At 32.1% G+C, this 17,157-nt stretch overlaps 4 protein-coding genes across 6 annotated transcripts; 2 read left to right on the top strand and 2 right to left on the bottom strand.

Moving 5' to 3' along the window:
* The first annotated feature begins 478 nt into the window (after nucleotides 1-478).
* LOC110601464 (glycolipid transfer protein 1) lies at nucleotides 479-3,552 on the top strand. 2 transcript variants are annotated; one of them, XM_021738613.2, is made up of 7 exons: nucleotides 479-638; nucleotides 888-1,022; nucleotides 1,139-1,194; nucleotides 1,308-1,438; nucleotides 2,234-2,369; nucleotides 2,677-2,808; nucleotides 3,304-3,552. In XM_021738613.2, exons 2-7 carry the CDS (start codon nucleotides 899-901, stop codon nucleotides 3,337-3,339), a joined length of 615 nt encoding a protein of 204 aa, XP_021594305.1. In that variant the 5' UTR covers nucleotides 479-638; nucleotides 888-898; the 3' UTR covers nucleotides 3,340-3,552. The 2 variants fall into 2 exon arrangements, with proteins under 2 accessions (XP_021594305.1, XP_021594304.1); XM_021738612.2 differs by having other exon boundaries at nucleotides 515-1,022.
* LOC110601465 (CRIB domain-containing protein RIC7) lies at nucleotides 3,461-5,965 on the top strand. 2 transcript variants are annotated; one of them, XM_021738614.2, is made up of 4 exons: nucleotides 3,461-3,566; nucleotides 5,171-5,268; nucleotides 5,354-5,447; nucleotides 5,527-5,965. In XM_021738614.2, the coding sequence occupies exons 1-4, from the start codon at nucleotides 3,527-3,529 to the stop codon at nucleotides 5,709-5,711; spliced, it is 417 nt and encodes a 138-aa protein (XP_021594306.1). In that variant the 5' UTR covers nucleotides 3,461-3,526; the 3' UTR covers nucleotides 5,712-5,965. The 2 variants fall into 2 exon arrangements, with proteins under 2 accessions (XP_021594306.1, XP_043806986.1); XM_043951051.1 differs by lacking the exon at nucleotides 3,461-3,566 and adding an exon at nucleotides 3,704-5,088.
* A 970-nt stretch (nucleotides 5,966-6,935) lies between these two features.
* LOC110601462 (kinesin-like protein KIN-10A) lies at nucleotides 6,936-11,359 on the bottom strand. The gene is made up of 6 exons (XM_021738609.2): nucleotides 10,409-11,359; nucleotides 9,538-9,693; nucleotides 9,346-9,453; nucleotides 9,126-9,236; nucleotides 7,465-9,039; nucleotides 6,936-7,365 (listed from the first exon to the last, which is right to left on the bottom strand). Exons 1-6 carry the CDS (start codon nucleotides 11,066-11,068, stop codon nucleotides 7,072-7,074), a joined length of 2,904 nt encoding a protein of 967 aa, XP_021594301.1. The 5' UTR covers nucleotides 11,069-11,359; the 3' UTR covers nucleotides 6,936-7,071.
* Nucleotides 11,360-12,841: 1,482 nt separating this feature from the next.
* Nucleotides 12,842-15,834, bottom strand: LOC110600868 (plastid-lipid-associated protein 6, chloroplastic). Its single transcript, XM_021737772.2, has 4 exons — nucleotides 15,441-15,834; nucleotides 13,860-14,096; nucleotides 13,327-13,453; nucleotides 12,842-13,206 (listed from the first exon to the last, which is right to left on the bottom strand). Exons 1-4 carry the CDS (start codon nucleotides 15,723-15,725, stop codon nucleotides 12,992-12,994), a joined length of 864 nt encoding a protein of 287 aa, XP_021593464.1. The 5' UTR covers nucleotides 15,726-15,834; the 3' UTR covers nucleotides 12,842-12,991.
* Between the last annotated feature and the right edge of the window lie 1,323 nt (nucleotides 15,835-17,157).

Genomic DNA, 17,157 nt, shown 5'->3' on the forward strand with positions numbered 1-17,157 from the left:
CTAAATTGTTAACTAATACTAAGTTATTTTTAATTTCATCAATTAAGTTATTTATAATTTTATCCATTTTCATTTATTAAAATAATTTAATATTTATAATTTTTAAATTTTTAAAAAATATTAATAATTTTAACTGTTTTTAAATCACATCAATTAACTTTTAAATAGATTATAAACTTTTATAAATAATATTTTTAAAAAATATATATTTTTAAAGTTTAATCACCCATTAATTTTAATTTAAATAAAAATTTTATAATTTTAAGTAAAAATTAAATATAAAGTGATTTAAAAATTTAATTTTAAAAATATAAAAATTGATTTATTAATTATTTTAAAATTTAAGAATTAAAATATAATTTTTATAATAATTTTTTTTAATTTATAATTATATAAATATTTAAGTATGTAAATTTAAAAATATTAAAATTAATTTATTAATTATATTAAAATTACTTTAATCTTAAATCAATAATTAAAAAGGCGTCGCTTAGACGCTTACTAGAATCTTACTCTGTTATTTCTTCGCCTTTCAAAAGGGCTTCCGGCTCCGTCTATATCTTTCATTTTATTTCTCCTCCTTTTTCTCGCTAGCTCTGCAACTTCTCTCTTTGCTATTTCATTATTTGGCTCCTAGGGTATCGCCAAACGGATCTCTTAGCTTGCATTTCCTTTTGTTCTAAAATGTCATTCTACAATTTAGACCACTGTGATCTTGTGATTGGTGATCGATCTGAGCGATTCGACGCTAATTTTGGATACTTCAGCATTGCAATTGATTTCGTTTCTTAAATTTTTTGTTATTTGTATAATCAGCTAGCTGATACTCAATAGTAGATGTTTTGTTTAGATTTTTATTTTAAAAAATACATTCTTTTGTGTTGCAGTGAAGGGAGAAATGGCGGCTCAGGAAACAGTGTTTACACCGTCATTGGAAGGAATGAAGCATGTGAAATCTGAGCAAGGAGAAATGCTTACCAAACCTTTCTTGGATGTCTGCAAATTGATTTTGCCTGTCATCGGTCCGTTCCTTAGCTTCTCATGCTCGGTTACTCTGCTCTTTTTATTTAACCCTTTTATCTGCTCTGAAATCCTTACTAATTGAAAAATTCCTATTCCTTTTCCTTTCTGATTCCAGATAAGTTTGGAGCTGCTATGGCCCTTGTAAAATCTGATATTGGCGGTAACATATCGGTAAAAACATTTATCTGATTTTATGTTTACTTGATGTATTCAGATAATATATATCTGTGAGACTTACTGGTGATGCTTGTACTGAAACTTCACTGTTTGGTTTTCTAATGTAGAGGTTGGAAGCCAAATATTCATCCGACCCAACTAAATATACCCACTTGTACACTATGGTTCAAGAGGAAATTGATGCTAAAACAGCCAAAGGATCATCTAGTTGTACCAATGGTCTTCTTTGGCTAACCAGGTGCATCCCATCACTAATATATCTTTCTAACTTTTCCTCTGCCCTTTGTTAAATTTCAGCTGGTTGTTTTACTTCAATTGGATTATTTCTTTCTTTACGAGATTTTTAAATGATATGGAAACATGTTTAACATCATATAGTTATGTAATGAATTTCGTTAAGAGTGAAAAATGATTAGGGCTTATATTTTTCATTGCCTCCAAGCCAAATCAAGCACAATAAATTTTCTTTTGAAAATCTCATTGGATTTGCATGGCAGCTGAGCATCCCGGCTAAAGGCTCCATTTGTTTCACTGAAAATGTTTTCTTGAAAATATTTTCCATATTTTTAAACCTTTGGGGCACTTCAAGAAAATTGGTCAACAACAAAGTTTTTCTAGTCAAAAAGGAAAATTAAGTCATTTTCTAAGGAAAAAAGAAGTAATTTTATGGACTTTTAGAACCTTATTAATACCACTATATTATAAATTTATTAATATTCTTTTTTTTAACACGACAATCAAACAATAGAAAATAAATTATTTTCTTGTAAAATATTTTCCATTCAAAATATTTTTCAAACACAAGTTATTTTCTGCAAATGAGTCTAGGTGTAAAATAAGGAGAGCAGTGAGTGCTAGCCTTTGTTGGACCTTTTTGGCTTGTATGTTTTGATGTAAAAACGTTTGGTATCTGCATTTGGCAAGCTAACAAAAAGAATTCTGGCTTAAATTCAGTAAACTTCAGCCAATTGGCTATTCTATGATGAAGCAAGTCTTGTTAACATATTCTCCTAATCTTTTGGTGATTCCTCAGAGCAATGGATTTCCTTGTGGAACTTTTCCGCAATTTACTTGCTCATGCAGATTGGACAATGTCACAAGCCTGCATAGATGCCTATGGCAAGACACTTAAAAAATTTCATGGCTGGCTTGCTAGTTCTAGTTTCACTGTAAGGCCTTCTATAGAAGCTTTAACTGATGATTTTTTGAAGAAGTAAAATTTTGATATTGTTTATTTTAAAAACTTTCATCTATCCAATCTAACAGATTTCCACCCGCCCACCCCCGAAGAAAACATGAAGGCTGTTTCATGAAAATGCAATAATTTAGGCAGTTGAAGCAAAAGTCACTAAGTAACTGTTGTTTGTTAATTGAAGAAAATGTCACCAAGTATCAGTTGTATGTTAATCTGTTGTTGGGTCTTTGTTCTTGATGAGCTAGGATACTATTTATTATCTATTGAAAACTGGGCTACAGGTTGCTATGAAGCTTGCTCCAGATAGGAAGAAGTTCATGGAAGTGATAGCTGGCTCAGGTGATATTGGTGCCGACATGGAAAATTTTTGTGCAAGCTTTTCACCTTTTCTTGAAGAGAACCACAAATTCCTGGTAAGATTTTATGAAATGAATAACTTTATCCGAAATCCCTGATAACTTCACTGCTTGCTTTCTCCCTCGCTTGTATGTTCTTTTTGTTGTCAAGACAAGCTCATCGTGTGAGCAGCCATTTATTCACCTTTGACATGTCAGATTAACTGCAACCGCAGAATGTTATGAGAAATTTAAATAAGAGTAGCAAGTAGAGTTGATCATGGACCTTATGCTTTCTGCTTTTCCTTTTCGTTCTATTTTAAACATTGTAGATGTAGACTGCTATTATGTAAATAAAGTATAGTAAATGGCCAGTATGCTTGCTATTTGTGTAAAAGTATCTGCTTGCGCAAGAAAAATTGAGAAATGCTAAGTTCAGAATTTTCAGTGGTGAGCCTGCGGAAAGGCGTCTGAAAATTTGCTGTAGTAGTAGGGATCTTCCTCCATATTTTACTGTCATGATTTTTGAATAATAGCTTTAGTTTTCTGACGGAATCAAATTGGTTGATGCAGGCTAGTGTTGGCATGGATGATTTAAAAGCTTCATAACGGAATAGGGCTTTCTGGTGCGCAGCCATGGTTTTCTGCTACTCTTTTGTTCTTTAATATATTCGCTTAAAACTTAAGATGAGAAGTGATTTGGTTTTAAGCATTTATTTCAAATTATACAGTTATACAGCTTTTTCGTGTTGCTATTCCAACCTTTTAAGCCATCCTTCTCGCTTGTTCTTAGTTGATGATTCGAATCTCGATTTATTGTTCTGTCTTGTTTCTTGGTAAGCTGATAATTTTCGTTCAAGAAAGTTTATTTTTTAAATTTAAATCTATACGTATAAATGTACATTAAGGTTTTGAATAATAAAATGTAAATTGATTGGAAAGTTGCAATTATATCTCTGGTCTTAGAAATTCAATTATTGTCTTTACATGGCTTTGAATTGATTTGTAAATTTAATCAAATTGATTTGAAAATAATTAATAAGCATCCAATCCATATTCATTCATGAAAGGGAAAGGAAATGTAATTATATCGGAAGAATTTCCTCCAACGATGAATTTGTTCAGACAAAAATATGGTTCACATTGCCATTAAATTGAGGTGTTATAACCCTAATTTTATTAGTAGTCACCAAATTTGTTAGCGATTTCAACCTTCATTGATATGAGAATATCCCAACATACGTTGGCATTAGTTGAGTGAAATTAACTGAAATAATTCATCTACACTAAAACGAATTAAATTGAGATAATTTTTTAAGATATTACATATGGACGGATCTTGTTTACTTTCTTGACAGTTTTAGAAACCACATTTAATTAAATCTCAATGGTTAAGCTATTAATTGTACAAAAAAATAAAATCTTAGCATGTAATTAGAAAAAAAAATCTATTTTTTTTAAATAAATGATTGGAGGAATGAAATTCAAACCTGAACCTAGAGGTGCTTTTAGCCATTATATTAAAACTAGGCTTGACAAAAACAGATTCACATTTTCTTTAATCATGAATACAATATTTAAAACCCTAGGGCAATTGGACCTTTGGTTTAGGAGCTCTCTTGTGATTTGGTCTATGGTATCTGTTTGGGTCTTCTCTTATTGTATATAGTCCTATAGAATTTGCAAAAATCAAATATATAATGCATTGTAAAAAAATGAAAAGCAAAAATCATGACAGACCTCGGCTAAAACAAATCCAGGTTAAAACTAAAAAATATAATTAAAATGTAAAAAGGGAATAATCTATAGTCAAAAGAGGAGGGGAAACGCTAAAAATACGAAATTTCTTATTCACACTTATCTAATTTAAAATTAACAAATTTTTAATTAGTTAAGTATAGAATGCAAAAATTTTCTATAAAGACATACTGATAGCGGTTGTTTGACAACCGAATTTCCCGCGTTTTCATTATGAAACCGTTAACTGCTAATAGGAATAAATGGATGTATTAAAAACTTTTCCCAAATTTAGGGCAAAAAGCCATCGAGATACAAATTTTTTAGGTCACCTTCTGGTTTTGATTGGCAACTCAAACAAAATTCATACTAAAAGCCCATTCGTTGCAATTGCAAATTTGGAGATTTCCCAATTCAATTGTCTCCCTTATCTCCCCATGGGGGATTGAGATTTGCACGAGAAAACTCCATTACTGGTTTAATAATATGACGGGCGGATGATTATCTTATGATTAAGATTTGTTTTTTTCTTTCTTTTATTTCTCCATTCTTAATTTAGAAGCACCACATAAGAGATGAAAGGTTTCTTTAAAGGTTTCAAATATGTCTCGCAAATATTTGGTGGGCATTGTACAATTGTATGCATGGATGATTTTGTTTCAAATATCTTTCTCCAAGTTTGTGACATTTTCATATTCTGCAGATGAGAAAGAACCTGAATTGCAAATTGGGTCTCCGACAGATGTAAAGCATGTTGCTCATATTGGATGGGATGATTCCTCTGCCTCCAAACCAAGCTGGGTATTTCCCCTTTTATTTTCTATGTTTTCTTCATTTGATTATCATTGACAAGAAGTGATTCCTATTTGTATCCTGATATTTGCAGATGAATGAGTTTCAATCTTCTTCAAAAACCTCAAATGGGTCTGCAAATTGTGAGGAAGATTTGAAGAACTCCCCAATGCTTCCACCCTCATCAGGTTTGCTTGTTTAGATTGAACAGACCCAGTTTCTGAGGAAGTTTCACTTAATTTGCTTGATGTTGATTGCCTGTAATAGATACAAGCCAAATTGAAAAGCCAAAGCGTAAGTCTAGACGCGCAGATTCAACCTTGCATTCCCCACATCGTAGAAGCACTGATGGGTCAAAGCAATCCAGGAACCAATGCTCTTCAAACAATTCAATGGATTCTCCAGGTGGTGCCCAAATAACTGAACGGCAAATGAATTTGTCTTGCAATTGAATCTCCAGCACAGTCCAGGGGAAAAAAGTCCAAGGAATCAAGATCAAAATACAAGAAATCTCCAGTAGGCATCACTGGTTTTGGAACTCAGGGTCTGAAACTGTATTGGAAATGAACAGTTACGTGAACCAAGTTCAGTTTTGGAGGCATGTAGAGAAGGATGAGAGGAATGCAGTAACGTGTACATAATAGCTTTAACAATTAACATGATGCTCTGCTATGATGATATTATTATATTTCAGTTTCTACTTTAATTACTATCATAGTTTTTAAGGAAAAAAAAAAAAAAAAAAGAATTCTTGTGGTGTAACTCTATCTTGCTTGGCCAAGAACTCTGTGATTATACTTTATTGTTGCTAACACGTGCACACAAACACAGCAAATACGTTAAATGGAGCATGTGAAGTTGTGAACTTCTTGTCAAAACAGCTTATAACTCGATCTAACTAAACCCTGAAGGAAGTGATTTTGGTAATGTAATTTAAAAATTAGATTTAAATATTTTTTAAAAGTATTATTTTTAAATGAAAATTTTTAATAAAAATATATTTTATATAAATTATTAATTAAAATATATAAAATTAAACTCATTCGAATATTATTCGAGTAATAATAATTGTGTTTGTAATGAGATAAATAGTTTGAAATAAATTATAATAAAATTTAAAATGAATTTAAATATTGATTATATTATGATTTTCACCATAATTCTATTTGTTTAGGTCCCTAAAAACCAAACGACGTATAAAAACTTTAAGTCTTATGATGTAGAACCGATGAAAGAATCACAATACAGCTCGGGAAAGGGAAAAGTTTGCTTTCCACAACCAATGAATTAAGGAAAAGGGGAAAAGAATCATTTTCTAGTTTTTATTTATTATTATTTTGTAATTTTCTAAATTGATTATAACATAATAAAGTTGAAAAATGTAAAATAATTAATAAATAACAATATTAATTTCTAATTAAATCATTTAAACAACAATTTTTTGTCGAAATAAAATTTTAATCCAATATTCTGTCAGATATATTTGTATATATATATATATATATATTCAGTTTTCAGTTTATTAGGTGTATAGTGTATGGCTTTAACAGCAAGATGAATTCAATCAGAATCTGGGGAGAGTAAAATGGCAAAAACGTGCAGTTCCAGTTCATATAGTGTTGTGTTGGGTTGGCATTATAGAGGAGTGAATTGCAGAAGATGGAAACGGACGATCATGTCAATCAGCAAAGCACACTTGCTAATGCATAATTGCATTACAAAATCACTTCACATATCAACAAATGAACAATTTAAGCACAAGCGCTAAGAGTATATAACGCATATATACTCGGTATACTTCAGCTGAATACATTAATATTTTCGCATGAAGGGTGTAGAACTTAGGCGCTGAGCTAGCTTGGGCGATAAACCATCACATTGGGTGAATGGTAGTTTGTTTTCCAAGGCAGTTAAAGGGAGCTTGTTTTCCAATTGACTCAATGGAAGTTTGTTTTCCAGGGAAGTTGCTGGAAGAGGGCTTAATGGGAGATGATTCAATGGTCGCAAGCAAGCAAGGTAACCGTGTGATTGGTTGTTGCAAATGGGGAGTTTGATCGCCTGAACTGTTGATTCCTTCTCCCTGGTAACAGGTTCTCCAGTAGGATCCTGCACCATTGATAAGAAGTTTACAATCATCTTCCAAATGAATTATTTCCGGAAATAAGGGTACTGAAAAGGAGTTTGAGCAAGTAAAGGATAGCTTACCCCAAGCACAAGGAAAGAAAATTCTCGATTATCTGCACCAAGATGGATTTCAATCAGCTTTCGCAGGTCAGAAAGTGTTGCATCCTTCACCACCTTAAGTGTGGTGATGAACTTCCCATTATTTCTTTTAGATGCTTCCCATTTCACATGCACATCAATCTGTGCATCACAATGTTCTTTCAATGGGTTGTAGTTCTCCTTTGAAGCCAGTGCCATTGTATCAGAAAGATTTTTCCCTGAATCCAACAAGGCAGCAACATCTTTCTGGAGGGGCAGGTTTTCTTTATCTGAGCTTTTCATTACACATTCCTCTACTCCATGTCCAATAAATGGAGTAGAATGAGAATCACTATCTTCGAACATCTTTTTTGCTGGTGTTGGCATTCTAATCTGTTGAGAAAGCTCTCTGTGGTTGCCACAAAGTGTAAATATATTTTGGATTCTTAATCGTCTTGAAGAGGCTGCATCAACATTCCCAAATTCGTTTTGTAGCAGCACTGAACTCAGGCAACTTTCCTCTGATCCATCTTTCAAATAACTTTCTTGTTCTAAATGTCCTCTAGATGGGTTAGGGGCCTCAAATTTCTGAGGAGAAGAGCCTGCATCAAAATTTATTCCAGAGGTAGACCCACCAACAATCCTCTTTACCTCTATAACTCCTTTCTCCACTTCCTCATCTTCCACTTTCTCTTTATCTTCCTCCTCTTCTGCTTCTTCTTCCTCATATAAGGTGCTCAGAGATAATTTACTACCATATTTTTCCACTAAAACATCATGATCAGCAACCTGATTCAAATTGTTTAAATGTTGATAGTTAGCCAAACCTTGGATGCCGATGTGGTCAGACTTTTTAATGGCATCTATACATTTCATATTAGGAACAAATGTTTCTTGATCACCCATATCCAAATCCATTGATTTCACCATATCTGGCTCCTCATCAACATAAACTCCCAACAGCCTTCTGGCAAAGCTGCTTACATCCATGTCTCTTGACCCATTCTCTTGGCTCTTTTCATCCCTGGAATGACATAGCTCAAGTTCAATTTCTTCCAACCGCTTTCTCAGCATTTCAACTTCCTGTTGCTGTTGCAGTATCCTTTCTTCCATTCTTCTTCGCTCCAATTCAACAAACTCCTCAGCCATTCTCTGACACTCATCCAACTTCTTTTCCAATTCAAGTTTCATCATCCCTGTGCACTCATTGACCTTCAAGTTGATCTCTTCTTCACTTGCTGCAGATCCCTTCCCTTCAATAAGTGCTCTCAGCGCAGCCACTTCTTCTTCTTTCTTTTTGAGGAGTTTGTGAGCCTCATTTCTTTCTTTCTCTCTTTGTTTGTTCTCCATTTTTAGCTTATATATAAATTGATCCATGGCCGCTATCTTCGATCCCAAGAGCACAGCAGAAGAATCATCTGCGCCTATTTTATCCTTATTTGGTGTATGAGGACCACGAATGATACACTTTGCTTTTGCTCCATATTCAAGTGTACAAATAGTCTTGTGTATCTCCTTGGGGTCTGGACTTGCACATAATATCATCAAAATTTTCGACTTATCATCCTCAAAGGAATCCTAAAAAGAAGAAAGACAGTAAAACCACATGAATCAAATCCAGACAAACGATGCAAATCATCATATCATGATGAATGAAACTTTACCTGAAGCAGCATAGTCAACTTGCTATCTCTAAAGGGCACATGAGAATCTCCATTAGCAATAGATTCAACTACTCTCTTCAATGCTACATTTCCTTGGTTGATTTTTGCTGTCTGGTGATGGAGAAGCACAAAATTAGTGCCACTTCTTACTCTACCATAAAACATTTTTAAAGGATGGGGATGACAGAGGACAATGAAGAGTTGACGTGGAGGAAATTACCTGCATCTTAGCTTCAAAAGTGTTTTGCCCTGCTTGTTCTATATTTTCTGAGCCCGCCATATCGACGAGCATAAGCCGTCCTCCCACAGTTGGGACATCCAGGATTATCTAAAAAAACAAAATAAAAAGAAAACTTATTTTGTGCTAAAAAAAACAACATGGTAGAATTTCAACGAGTCCAAAAGTTCATACCATGCAGTGGCTCCTAGAACTTCGATCATTGCAGAGGGTACTCTTAACTATTCTTCGCTTCTCCACTATTTGAATCTCCTTTGAAATTTTTCCAGCTTCAGTCCCAGATATGAAAGTAGCGTTTTTGGCTTTTTTGCCCATAACTTCAAGTCTTACCTACAAATACAGAGTACACACTCAGAATTCCCTTAGAAACATGACCAGAAACTATAATGTAACAGCATTACACCCCCCATCCCACCCCCCGCACACACACACACAGAGTTCTAATAAAGAATATCTTAAATCTGATATTTTTGGGACACTAGTTTCAAGATATGAAAGTAGCGTTTTTGGCTTTTTTGCCCATAACTTCAAGTCTTACCTACAAATACAGATTACACACTCTGAATTCCCTTAGAAACATGACCAGAAACTATAATGTAACAGCATTACACCCCCCATCCCACCCCCCGCACACACACACACAGAGTTCTAATAAAGAATATCTTAAATCTGATATTTTTGGGACACTAGTTTCAAGATTTGGGATGACTTGCAATTACACCTATCTTCACAAAGAAATCAAAAAGCAATAGTTCATAGCTTTCATGAAGCTTTTTAGTTAAACAAATAAAAAAAAAAAAAAAAAAACAACTTGATTCCAGACATCCAGTTGATACTCTTTCTTCTTCAAATGGCAGCAAATGATCATATAAGCTGCACCCACTTTGACTAAGCAAACCGAAGCATAATTCCATGTGGATCAGGTCCCAGCACATTTAAAAATGTAGCATAAAGAAACTTTTTCTTTTGAGCGGAATAAAGAAAGCCTACACAACTATATTCCAAACAGCACGACGAATCTAATCCAAATTTAAAGTGATGTTACCTTGGATCCATTGCCACCCTTGGGCCATCCAATTCCAAATCCGCCCCCACCACTACTTGACAAAAGATCATAAATTTCCTCATTGTATATCTCCAAAACTGTAACTTGCACAAAAGTGACCATACCCAATTTCTTCCCACCGTTCCCTTCACTCTCCTCTTCTCCTTCTCCCAATATATCCTTTAGTGACCGATAAACAATCCCAGCCTGCTTTGAGCATCCGAACATGGTGTGGCTCTTCCCCGAACCCGTTGGCCCGTACATCATTATGGTGCATTTGTTCCCCAATTTGACACCATTAATCCTAGACTCCACGAACTTCTTGTAAAATGCATCGAGATCTTCTTCCTCAGAGAAAGAAATTCCATCCAGAGTAAAATCTCTATACCCAATATCAGCACGGACACGGAGAGTCTGGCTATCGGGATTTGCTTGCAAGATTGAATTGGGTTTTTCTTTTCTGTCTGGATAATCACGTATCCGGCCAATAACTTCAATGGGATGGTATGCCTGAGGGGTTTCTTTGACCGTTGAATTTGGGTTTGGAGATGGAAATGGATTTGGGGTTCTTGCTGAAGTAAAATTGAGACGGTATTTAGATTGTGGAGTCTTGATCGAGGGGGTTTGGTTTAATTTGGAGGAAGAAGGTGTAGGGGCCATTATGAGGGAGACCTAGACGGTGGTTTTAGCCTTTCTTAGGTTTCTTCAAGAGAAATCCAATAGCTGTTTATATTGTATGAGGTTTTCAGATGAAGATTCAAAATTCAAGACCGATCGGAGGATTCCTGAGCATGGAATTCACAACTGAATTTGAACTCTGTTTATGAGAGAGAGAGAGAGAGAGAGAGAGAGAGACCAACAGTGAGTTGAGAGGAAAGAAATGATTTCAGCGGTGGAGAAAGAAACTAGTGGAGGAGTGCCCTTGAAATGGAAACAAAATGAAAATGAAAAGATTTTTGAAATTAGGGTTTTTGAAGCTTAAACTAGCCGTTGTGTCCAACGTCCACATGACAATATTTGTTTTTTAGGACACGGGCGTGATGTGTTTTTCTCGTGAGCCCACCGTTGAAATAAACTGGACCACTATTCCAGCCCATTATATAATTTGACGTTGGGTTGATTACCATTTGCTAATTATTATCATCATTTTTTTGGCAAAGAAATTAAAAAGGAAAATTTATTATTTAATTTTTATATTAAAAAACTTATTAATTAATTTTTTTTAATTTTAAAAAATATATTAAAATATTTTTAATATTTTAAAAAATTTATTAATAAATCATTCCATTAATTTTAACTATTAAATATTATAAAAGGGTTTTAAAAAAAATACAAAAAAATTATTATGTTTACTTTAGGATTTGTGGTTCATTATCAAAATGTACCTTATAGTTTGTTCAGGTCATTAAACTGTGGTAAAACCTTAATACCTTCAAATATTGCTTATGCAGTAATTTATATATACTTTTTAATTATTATTTTTTAATATTTTAATTAATAAAAAAATTAAATTATTAATTTTTTTGACACAGTTAAATATTTTTAAACAAGTTAATTTATATATAAATTTATATTATTTTTTTAAAAAATTATTAATTAAAAATAATAAAAGTATTTGTAACATCAATAATATTTAATGGTATTTATATTTTACTTGAAAGCAAAATAAATTAAGTGAAAAATCGGTGAAATCACATTATAATTTTTTTTATTTTTTTTAAATTTAATTTACTTTCAATATAAAAAAAATTATTTAGTAAATTTTTTATAAAATTGAGACATCAATTAATAATTTTTTTAAAATATATAATTAAATAGTAAAATATTTAACGATTAAAATCAATATAAAAATTAATAAATTTTTTAAAACATTAAAAATATTTTAATATATTTTTTAAAATTAAGAAATTAATTAATAAATTTTCATATAATATAAGGATTAATAGTAAATTTTTTATTAAAATATATTTTCTAAATAAAAAAGAGTTCCTTATTTCAAATTTGATGATTTTAATCTTCATATTCATTAGTCTTTAATATAAAAGTATAAACCTCTTTAATCTCTCAAATATTAAATGTAAATGCTTTAGCTTATTATTATATCCCAAACACTCTAGTTTAAAATTGAATTATCATGTGAATATCTTGGAGAAGATTGATGACATTGTTGAAGGATCACTAGACTGGGATTCTAGTGCTCGCCTACTCCTCTTAAATGGCATGTTCCCTTCCCCATCAAAACATAGACCCACCAAATAAAGCGACGGAATTGAAGTTGGTCAGACACAGGATTCAAGTATTTTTAATGCACGTTCAAAGGTCTATGTACCATGCGAAATGGTAAGAATAAAATTTACAATTGTACAATGGCTTCTTAAAATATATGAAAGGAAAGAATAATGATAGTAACATTCGAAAAACAGAACCAAAAGATAGACAAATGCTCTTTTATACAGAGGTTGACAAACGATTTGTGATATACGGAGAGAAAGAGGGAGAGAGATACAAATGCCTTTTTATACAGAGATTCACAAATGCTTGTGATATACAGAGAGAGAGAGAGAGAGAGAGAGAGACCAACAGTTAAGAAATTACAAAAATTCTAAGCTCGCCTCTATCTCCTCTAGTGATACGGGTATCAGCATCAACATAGGTAACTTCAAATTCACCACTTCCACGATTGTCTGGAGGCCTTAATGCATCAGGAATTCGAGGAATTTCTAAAGGGGGAAGTTGTGACAAGTTCCCTGTTGTCTTCACAGTTGTTTTCTCGAATGTTATTTTAACCTTTGCAGATCCTATTCTCAATAAAAGCACAAGCAATCAAGCTATATTATTCAGTAGCTCATCAAAAAGGACATCATATGATAATAATTGTTGAAAATTGAGTTGAGTGAAATTACAGTAAGAGGCACCACCTATGAGTTCAAATTTGTGGGCTAATGTGGCAATCACTTCAACAGGTGGCAAAGGCCAAGGAGCACCTAATTCAAGTTCTACTATATTATCAAAATCTGTGCTTAAGACATCAATCCGTTGAAAGACCTAATCATGAAACCAAAACCACATTCAGAAGGCATGAAAAAATTGCAATCAGTAATTTACAGCAGATAGTATCCCCTATCAATGCTTGCTTAAGCTCAAAAAAGAAATGCATCAAAACTAACAAAACTTAGAAATGGCTTGGAACATTGACATGACCAGCTAGTATACAACTGTTTTTTTTTTCCTTTAAGAGCAAACATAAAGTGTTAGTTCTTCAAAATAGAGATTTAAAATCACTTGAATGGCCCCTCTCAACATGCTGGGGATGTGTCTTATTGGGCATGATTCACTGATGCTCAAGGAACGTCACACTGTGAGGTGAACATTTCACACATTGAAAACACCCTTAGGTAAAAATAGACAGTAAATATGGCACTCAAAGTAACAGATAATTGTCATAACACACCTGGCCTAGTGTGATAGGAAGCAGCCTTCCAGTGGGAGGTCCAGGACGACTTCCACCCAAGGTGCGAGTTGAGAATGCACTGCTATATATCAACTTCCATCTTCCTTGCAGCTTATCAATATCATTTGAGAGATCTACTAGTCCTCCTGCAGCTTCAAGCTCCTTTGCAGCATCGTCTGCCTTCTGTAGATCAGCCTCACTAGCAGCAAGGCCCCTGTTCAGACCGGAAACAATACTCTGCAATTGACCATCCATATATGTCAAGGAAGGTCCAAGTGCCATAACAATTAAGAACCACTCAAATAAAACAGAAGGGGAGTTTTATATGTCAACATAGGCATTCTCATGCTTGTTATGGATCAGCTTTGAAACCGTCCATAGTTTTTAGGCTGAAAGATTTCAGTCAAAACTTAAGAGCATAGAAAAATATATGGAACTCTGAATACATAAATAAATAAAATATGCAACAGGATTTGAAAAACCAGATGAACAATTCCAAAATCATTTTAAATCAATTGTTTTCTCGAATCTCCATGTTTGTTTTGTATGGAAAGAAAGTTTTGAAAATATCTTCTGAAATCATAAAGATTTAGGTTTTGGTCAATTGGCACACTATGAAATAATTTAGGAAGGTTTGGACATTCCCTAGGGATGCCTGCTTTTGTCTTTCACATAATGATAGCACAAAGCAGCATTGATTTCTTTGTTTAGAATCTCTAGTTAGATAGCACCATAATCATTCAAGACACATGCGATAAAATCTTCCAGTCTGCAAGTGAAGCCTTATTTTTCCAACATCCTTGAAAGAATGGAATACAGAAGTTTTCAATTACAAAGAATATGAACGTTATAAGCTTAACCAACTCTATCATAGTATCATGTGACATAGCATATTATTCAAATCAAATGTTCCTTTTATTTATGCGGTAAGAACCACTTATTGCATATTCTAATCAACTTTATGCGCAAAAAACACGAGGTTTATACTCCGTTTGTTTAAGAGAAAATATTTTCTGGACAATATATTTTACAAATTCTGGTGTTTGAGGCACTCAATCAATGGAAAATATTTTCCTATCAAAAGAAAAAATCAAGTCATGTTTTGCACTTTGAAAATTTTATTAGGTGCTTTGCTTATAAATTTGTTAATATATTTTATTTTTTAAATAAAAATTAAATCATGGAAAATAAGTTTTTTTATGTTTTTCATGAAAAACAATTTCTTTTCTAAATATGAGTCATTTTCCGAAAGGGAGCCATAATCAATGATCGAAAGCAATGACAATATTGATATGCTACCTACTGAACCGAGCAACTAAGCAACAGCAAACCAAATCAAAGCATGACACACACCATGACTACCCAGCATGGGAAGCACTTCAAAGAGGAGTAAGTACATGAACAAAAATACTACCAAACACTCTCCGATGTTAAATTGCCCCTAAAACCAGAGCAAATAGTACATTAAGCATCTGAACCATAAATTAAAGGAAGAAATTAACTGGGGAAAACAAATTGAAAGCCAAAAGCAGTCGAATACAAGTAAATAACCAAACTAAAACACAAAACTACGAGACTAACCAGCAATTTGAGCTTCAAAGAAGCAATGAGCTCAGTTTTGCCCTTGTCATTTTCAGAAAAAGGAGGTGGGTCGAGTACAGCCACCTCATCCAGAGCGGATCTCACAACGGCGCTTCTGTTCGCATGGTTAGCAGGCAAACGATGCAGTTTTAAAGATACAGGGAGAACGGGTTTTGTCACCGAATGAATGTTCCCGTGAATCGCACAATTAGCAGGAAAGGAAGAAGGAGATGAAGAGTGAGAGAGAAGCGTCGGGGGGAGAAGAAGCAAACTTAAGGAAACCATGGGGATGGAGGGGGGGATTTTTGCGGCAAAGAAGAAGCGAAGAAACCCAGAGCTAGACGAAGAAAAAGGAGGATCCCAATTTCATGGCGGTGGTGATTAGTTTGTGAGACAAGTGGATGCATGTATCCCCATTTGAAATCAGAGCAGAGATCATGGTGGTGGCCCACGCCATGAATAGGAACCACCTTTTCTCTATTGTCTTTTTATTTTTTATTTTAAATAAATAACATGCTTAAAAAATAAAATATTGGATGAGTTACCATAATACCCTTATAGTTTTGTATCATTAATTAGCTATTTTTTAACCTGATATTTATAAGGAGGAAATTACTAGTATTTGAATCTGATATATAAGAAAATTAATTAATTAATATTTTTAAAGTTTTAAAAAGTTTATATAATTTGTTTTTTTTTTAATTTTAGTTATTAGATATTATAAAAAATTTAAAGTATTTTTAATATGAGAATTAATTAATATATATTTTTATAAAAATATAAATTAATTAATAAATTTTTTTACATGTCATATAATTAAATAGTGAATTAAAATTAATAGAATTAGTTGATAAAATTTCAATAATAATAATATACTTTTAAAATTAATGAATTAATTAATAAAATTTTGATTATATAATAAATTTTTTATATTAAAAAATTTTAAATATTAATTCACAATTCAGAATATTTATTTAGTATGATTCATTTTTTAAGAGAAAAATAATTTAAATAAATTTTTATAAAATTATTTAAAATTTATTTTTAAAAAAATATTAATTTTTATTTTTTTAAATAAGGAAATTATTAAAAAATCATTTAAATTGAATTATTGTGAAATATTTAATAACAAATGAAGGGTGTAGCATTTTCCATTAATTAATACTATCTATATTCCATAATTATTGTTATTTTTTATTTTTTTATTATTATAAAATTATGGATAATATATAAATTAATTATTATAGTTTTAACTTATTTTATTTTATTTTTAATATAATTTTCATTAATTATTATATATTTAAAATATTTTTTAACATTTAATAAAATTTAATATTTTTAAAATATATATAATTAAAGAGCTAATAAAAAATTAATTTTTTAGTATACATGTAAAAATAGAATAAAGTTGACAAAAAATAATGAAAATGAAAGAGTAAAAAAGGAAGGGTAAACTCTCCTCCCTAATAATATTATTGGATTTATAACAGAAAAAAAAAGTATTTTTTAAAATTAAAAAATAGTTATTTGGAATTAAAAAAACAAATATCAAACTCAAAGAATAGATATCTAAAAAATAGATTTTGAGTAACAACAAATAAAAAATATATCTTTATAATAGTATGGGAGAGGTTGTCTTGTATTTTTTGAGCTGGATTCAAATCATTTGTCAGCACATTGATAGATATTTGTGGTTTTCTTAAAGTTTAATTTGATC

Source organism: Manihot esculenta, chromosome 15 (genome assembly GCF_001659605.2).
Source record: "Manihot esculenta cultivar AM560-2 chromosome 15, M.esculenta_v8, whole genome shotgun sequence".
In the NCBI taxonomy this organism is placed as follows: Eukaryota; Viridiplantae; Streptophyta; class Magnoliopsida; order Malpighiales; family Euphorbiaceae; genus Manihot; species Manihot esculenta.

What these genes read in the sequence shown, in the direction of transcription:
- LOC110601464 (XM_021738613.2), top strand. Translation starts at nt 899, where the DNA reads ATGGCGGCTCAGGAAACAGTGTTTACACCGTCATTGGAAGGAATGAAG. An exon ending in ATTGATTTTGCCTGTCATCG is followed by an intron (nt 1,023 to 1,138) that starts GTCCGTTCCTTA and finishes TTCTGATTCCAG; the next exon opens with ATAAGTTTGGAGCTGCTATG. An exon ending in ATATTGGCGGTAACATATCG is followed by an intron (nt 1,195 to 1,307) that starts GTAAAAACATTT and finishes TTTCTAATGTAG; the next exon opens with AGGTTGGAAGCCAAATATTC.
- LOC110601465 (XM_043951051.1), top strand. Translation starts at nt 5,043, where the DNA reads ATGAAAGGTTTCTTTAAAGGTTTCAAATATGTCTCGCAAATATTTG. An exon ending in ATATGTCTCGCAAATATTTG is followed by an intron (nt 5,089 to 5,170) that starts GTGGGCATTGTA and finishes CATATTCTGCAG; the next exon opens with ATGAGAAAGAACCTGAATTG. An exon ending in AATGCTTCCACCCTCATCAG is followed by an intron (nt 5,448 to 5,526) that starts GTTTGCTTGTTT and finishes TGCCTGTAATAG; the next exon opens with ATACAAGCCAAATTGAAAAG.
- LOC110601462 (XM_021738609.2), bottom strand. Translation starts at nt 11,068, where the DNA reads ATGGCCCCTACACCTTCTTCCTCCAAATTAAACCAAACCCCCTCGATC. An exon ending in AGGGTGGCAATGGATCCAAG is followed by an intron (nt 9,694 to 10,408) that starts GTAACATCACTT and finishes CTGTATTTGTAG; the next exon opens with GTAAGACTTGAAGTTATGGG. An exon ending in TTTCTTTCCTTGTGCTTGGG is followed by an intron (nt 7,366 to 7,464) that starts GTAAGCTATCCT and finishes TCAATGGTGCAG; the next exon opens with GATCCTACTGGAGAACCTGT.
- LOC110600868 (XM_021737772.2), bottom strand. Translation starts at nt 15,725, where the DNA reads ATGGTTTCCTTAAGTTTGCTTCTTCTCCCCCCGACGCTTCTCTCTCAC. An exon ending in CTTTGAAGCTCAAATTGCTG is followed by an intron (nt 14,097 to 15,440) that starts GTTAGTCTCGTA and finishes GGTCAATTGCAG; the next exon opens with AGTATTGTTTCCGGTCTGAA. An exon ending in TTCCTATCACACTAGGCCAG is followed by an intron (nt 13,454 to 13,859) that starts GTGTGTTATGAC and finishes TTTCATGATTAG; the next exon opens with GTCTTTCAACGGATTGATGT.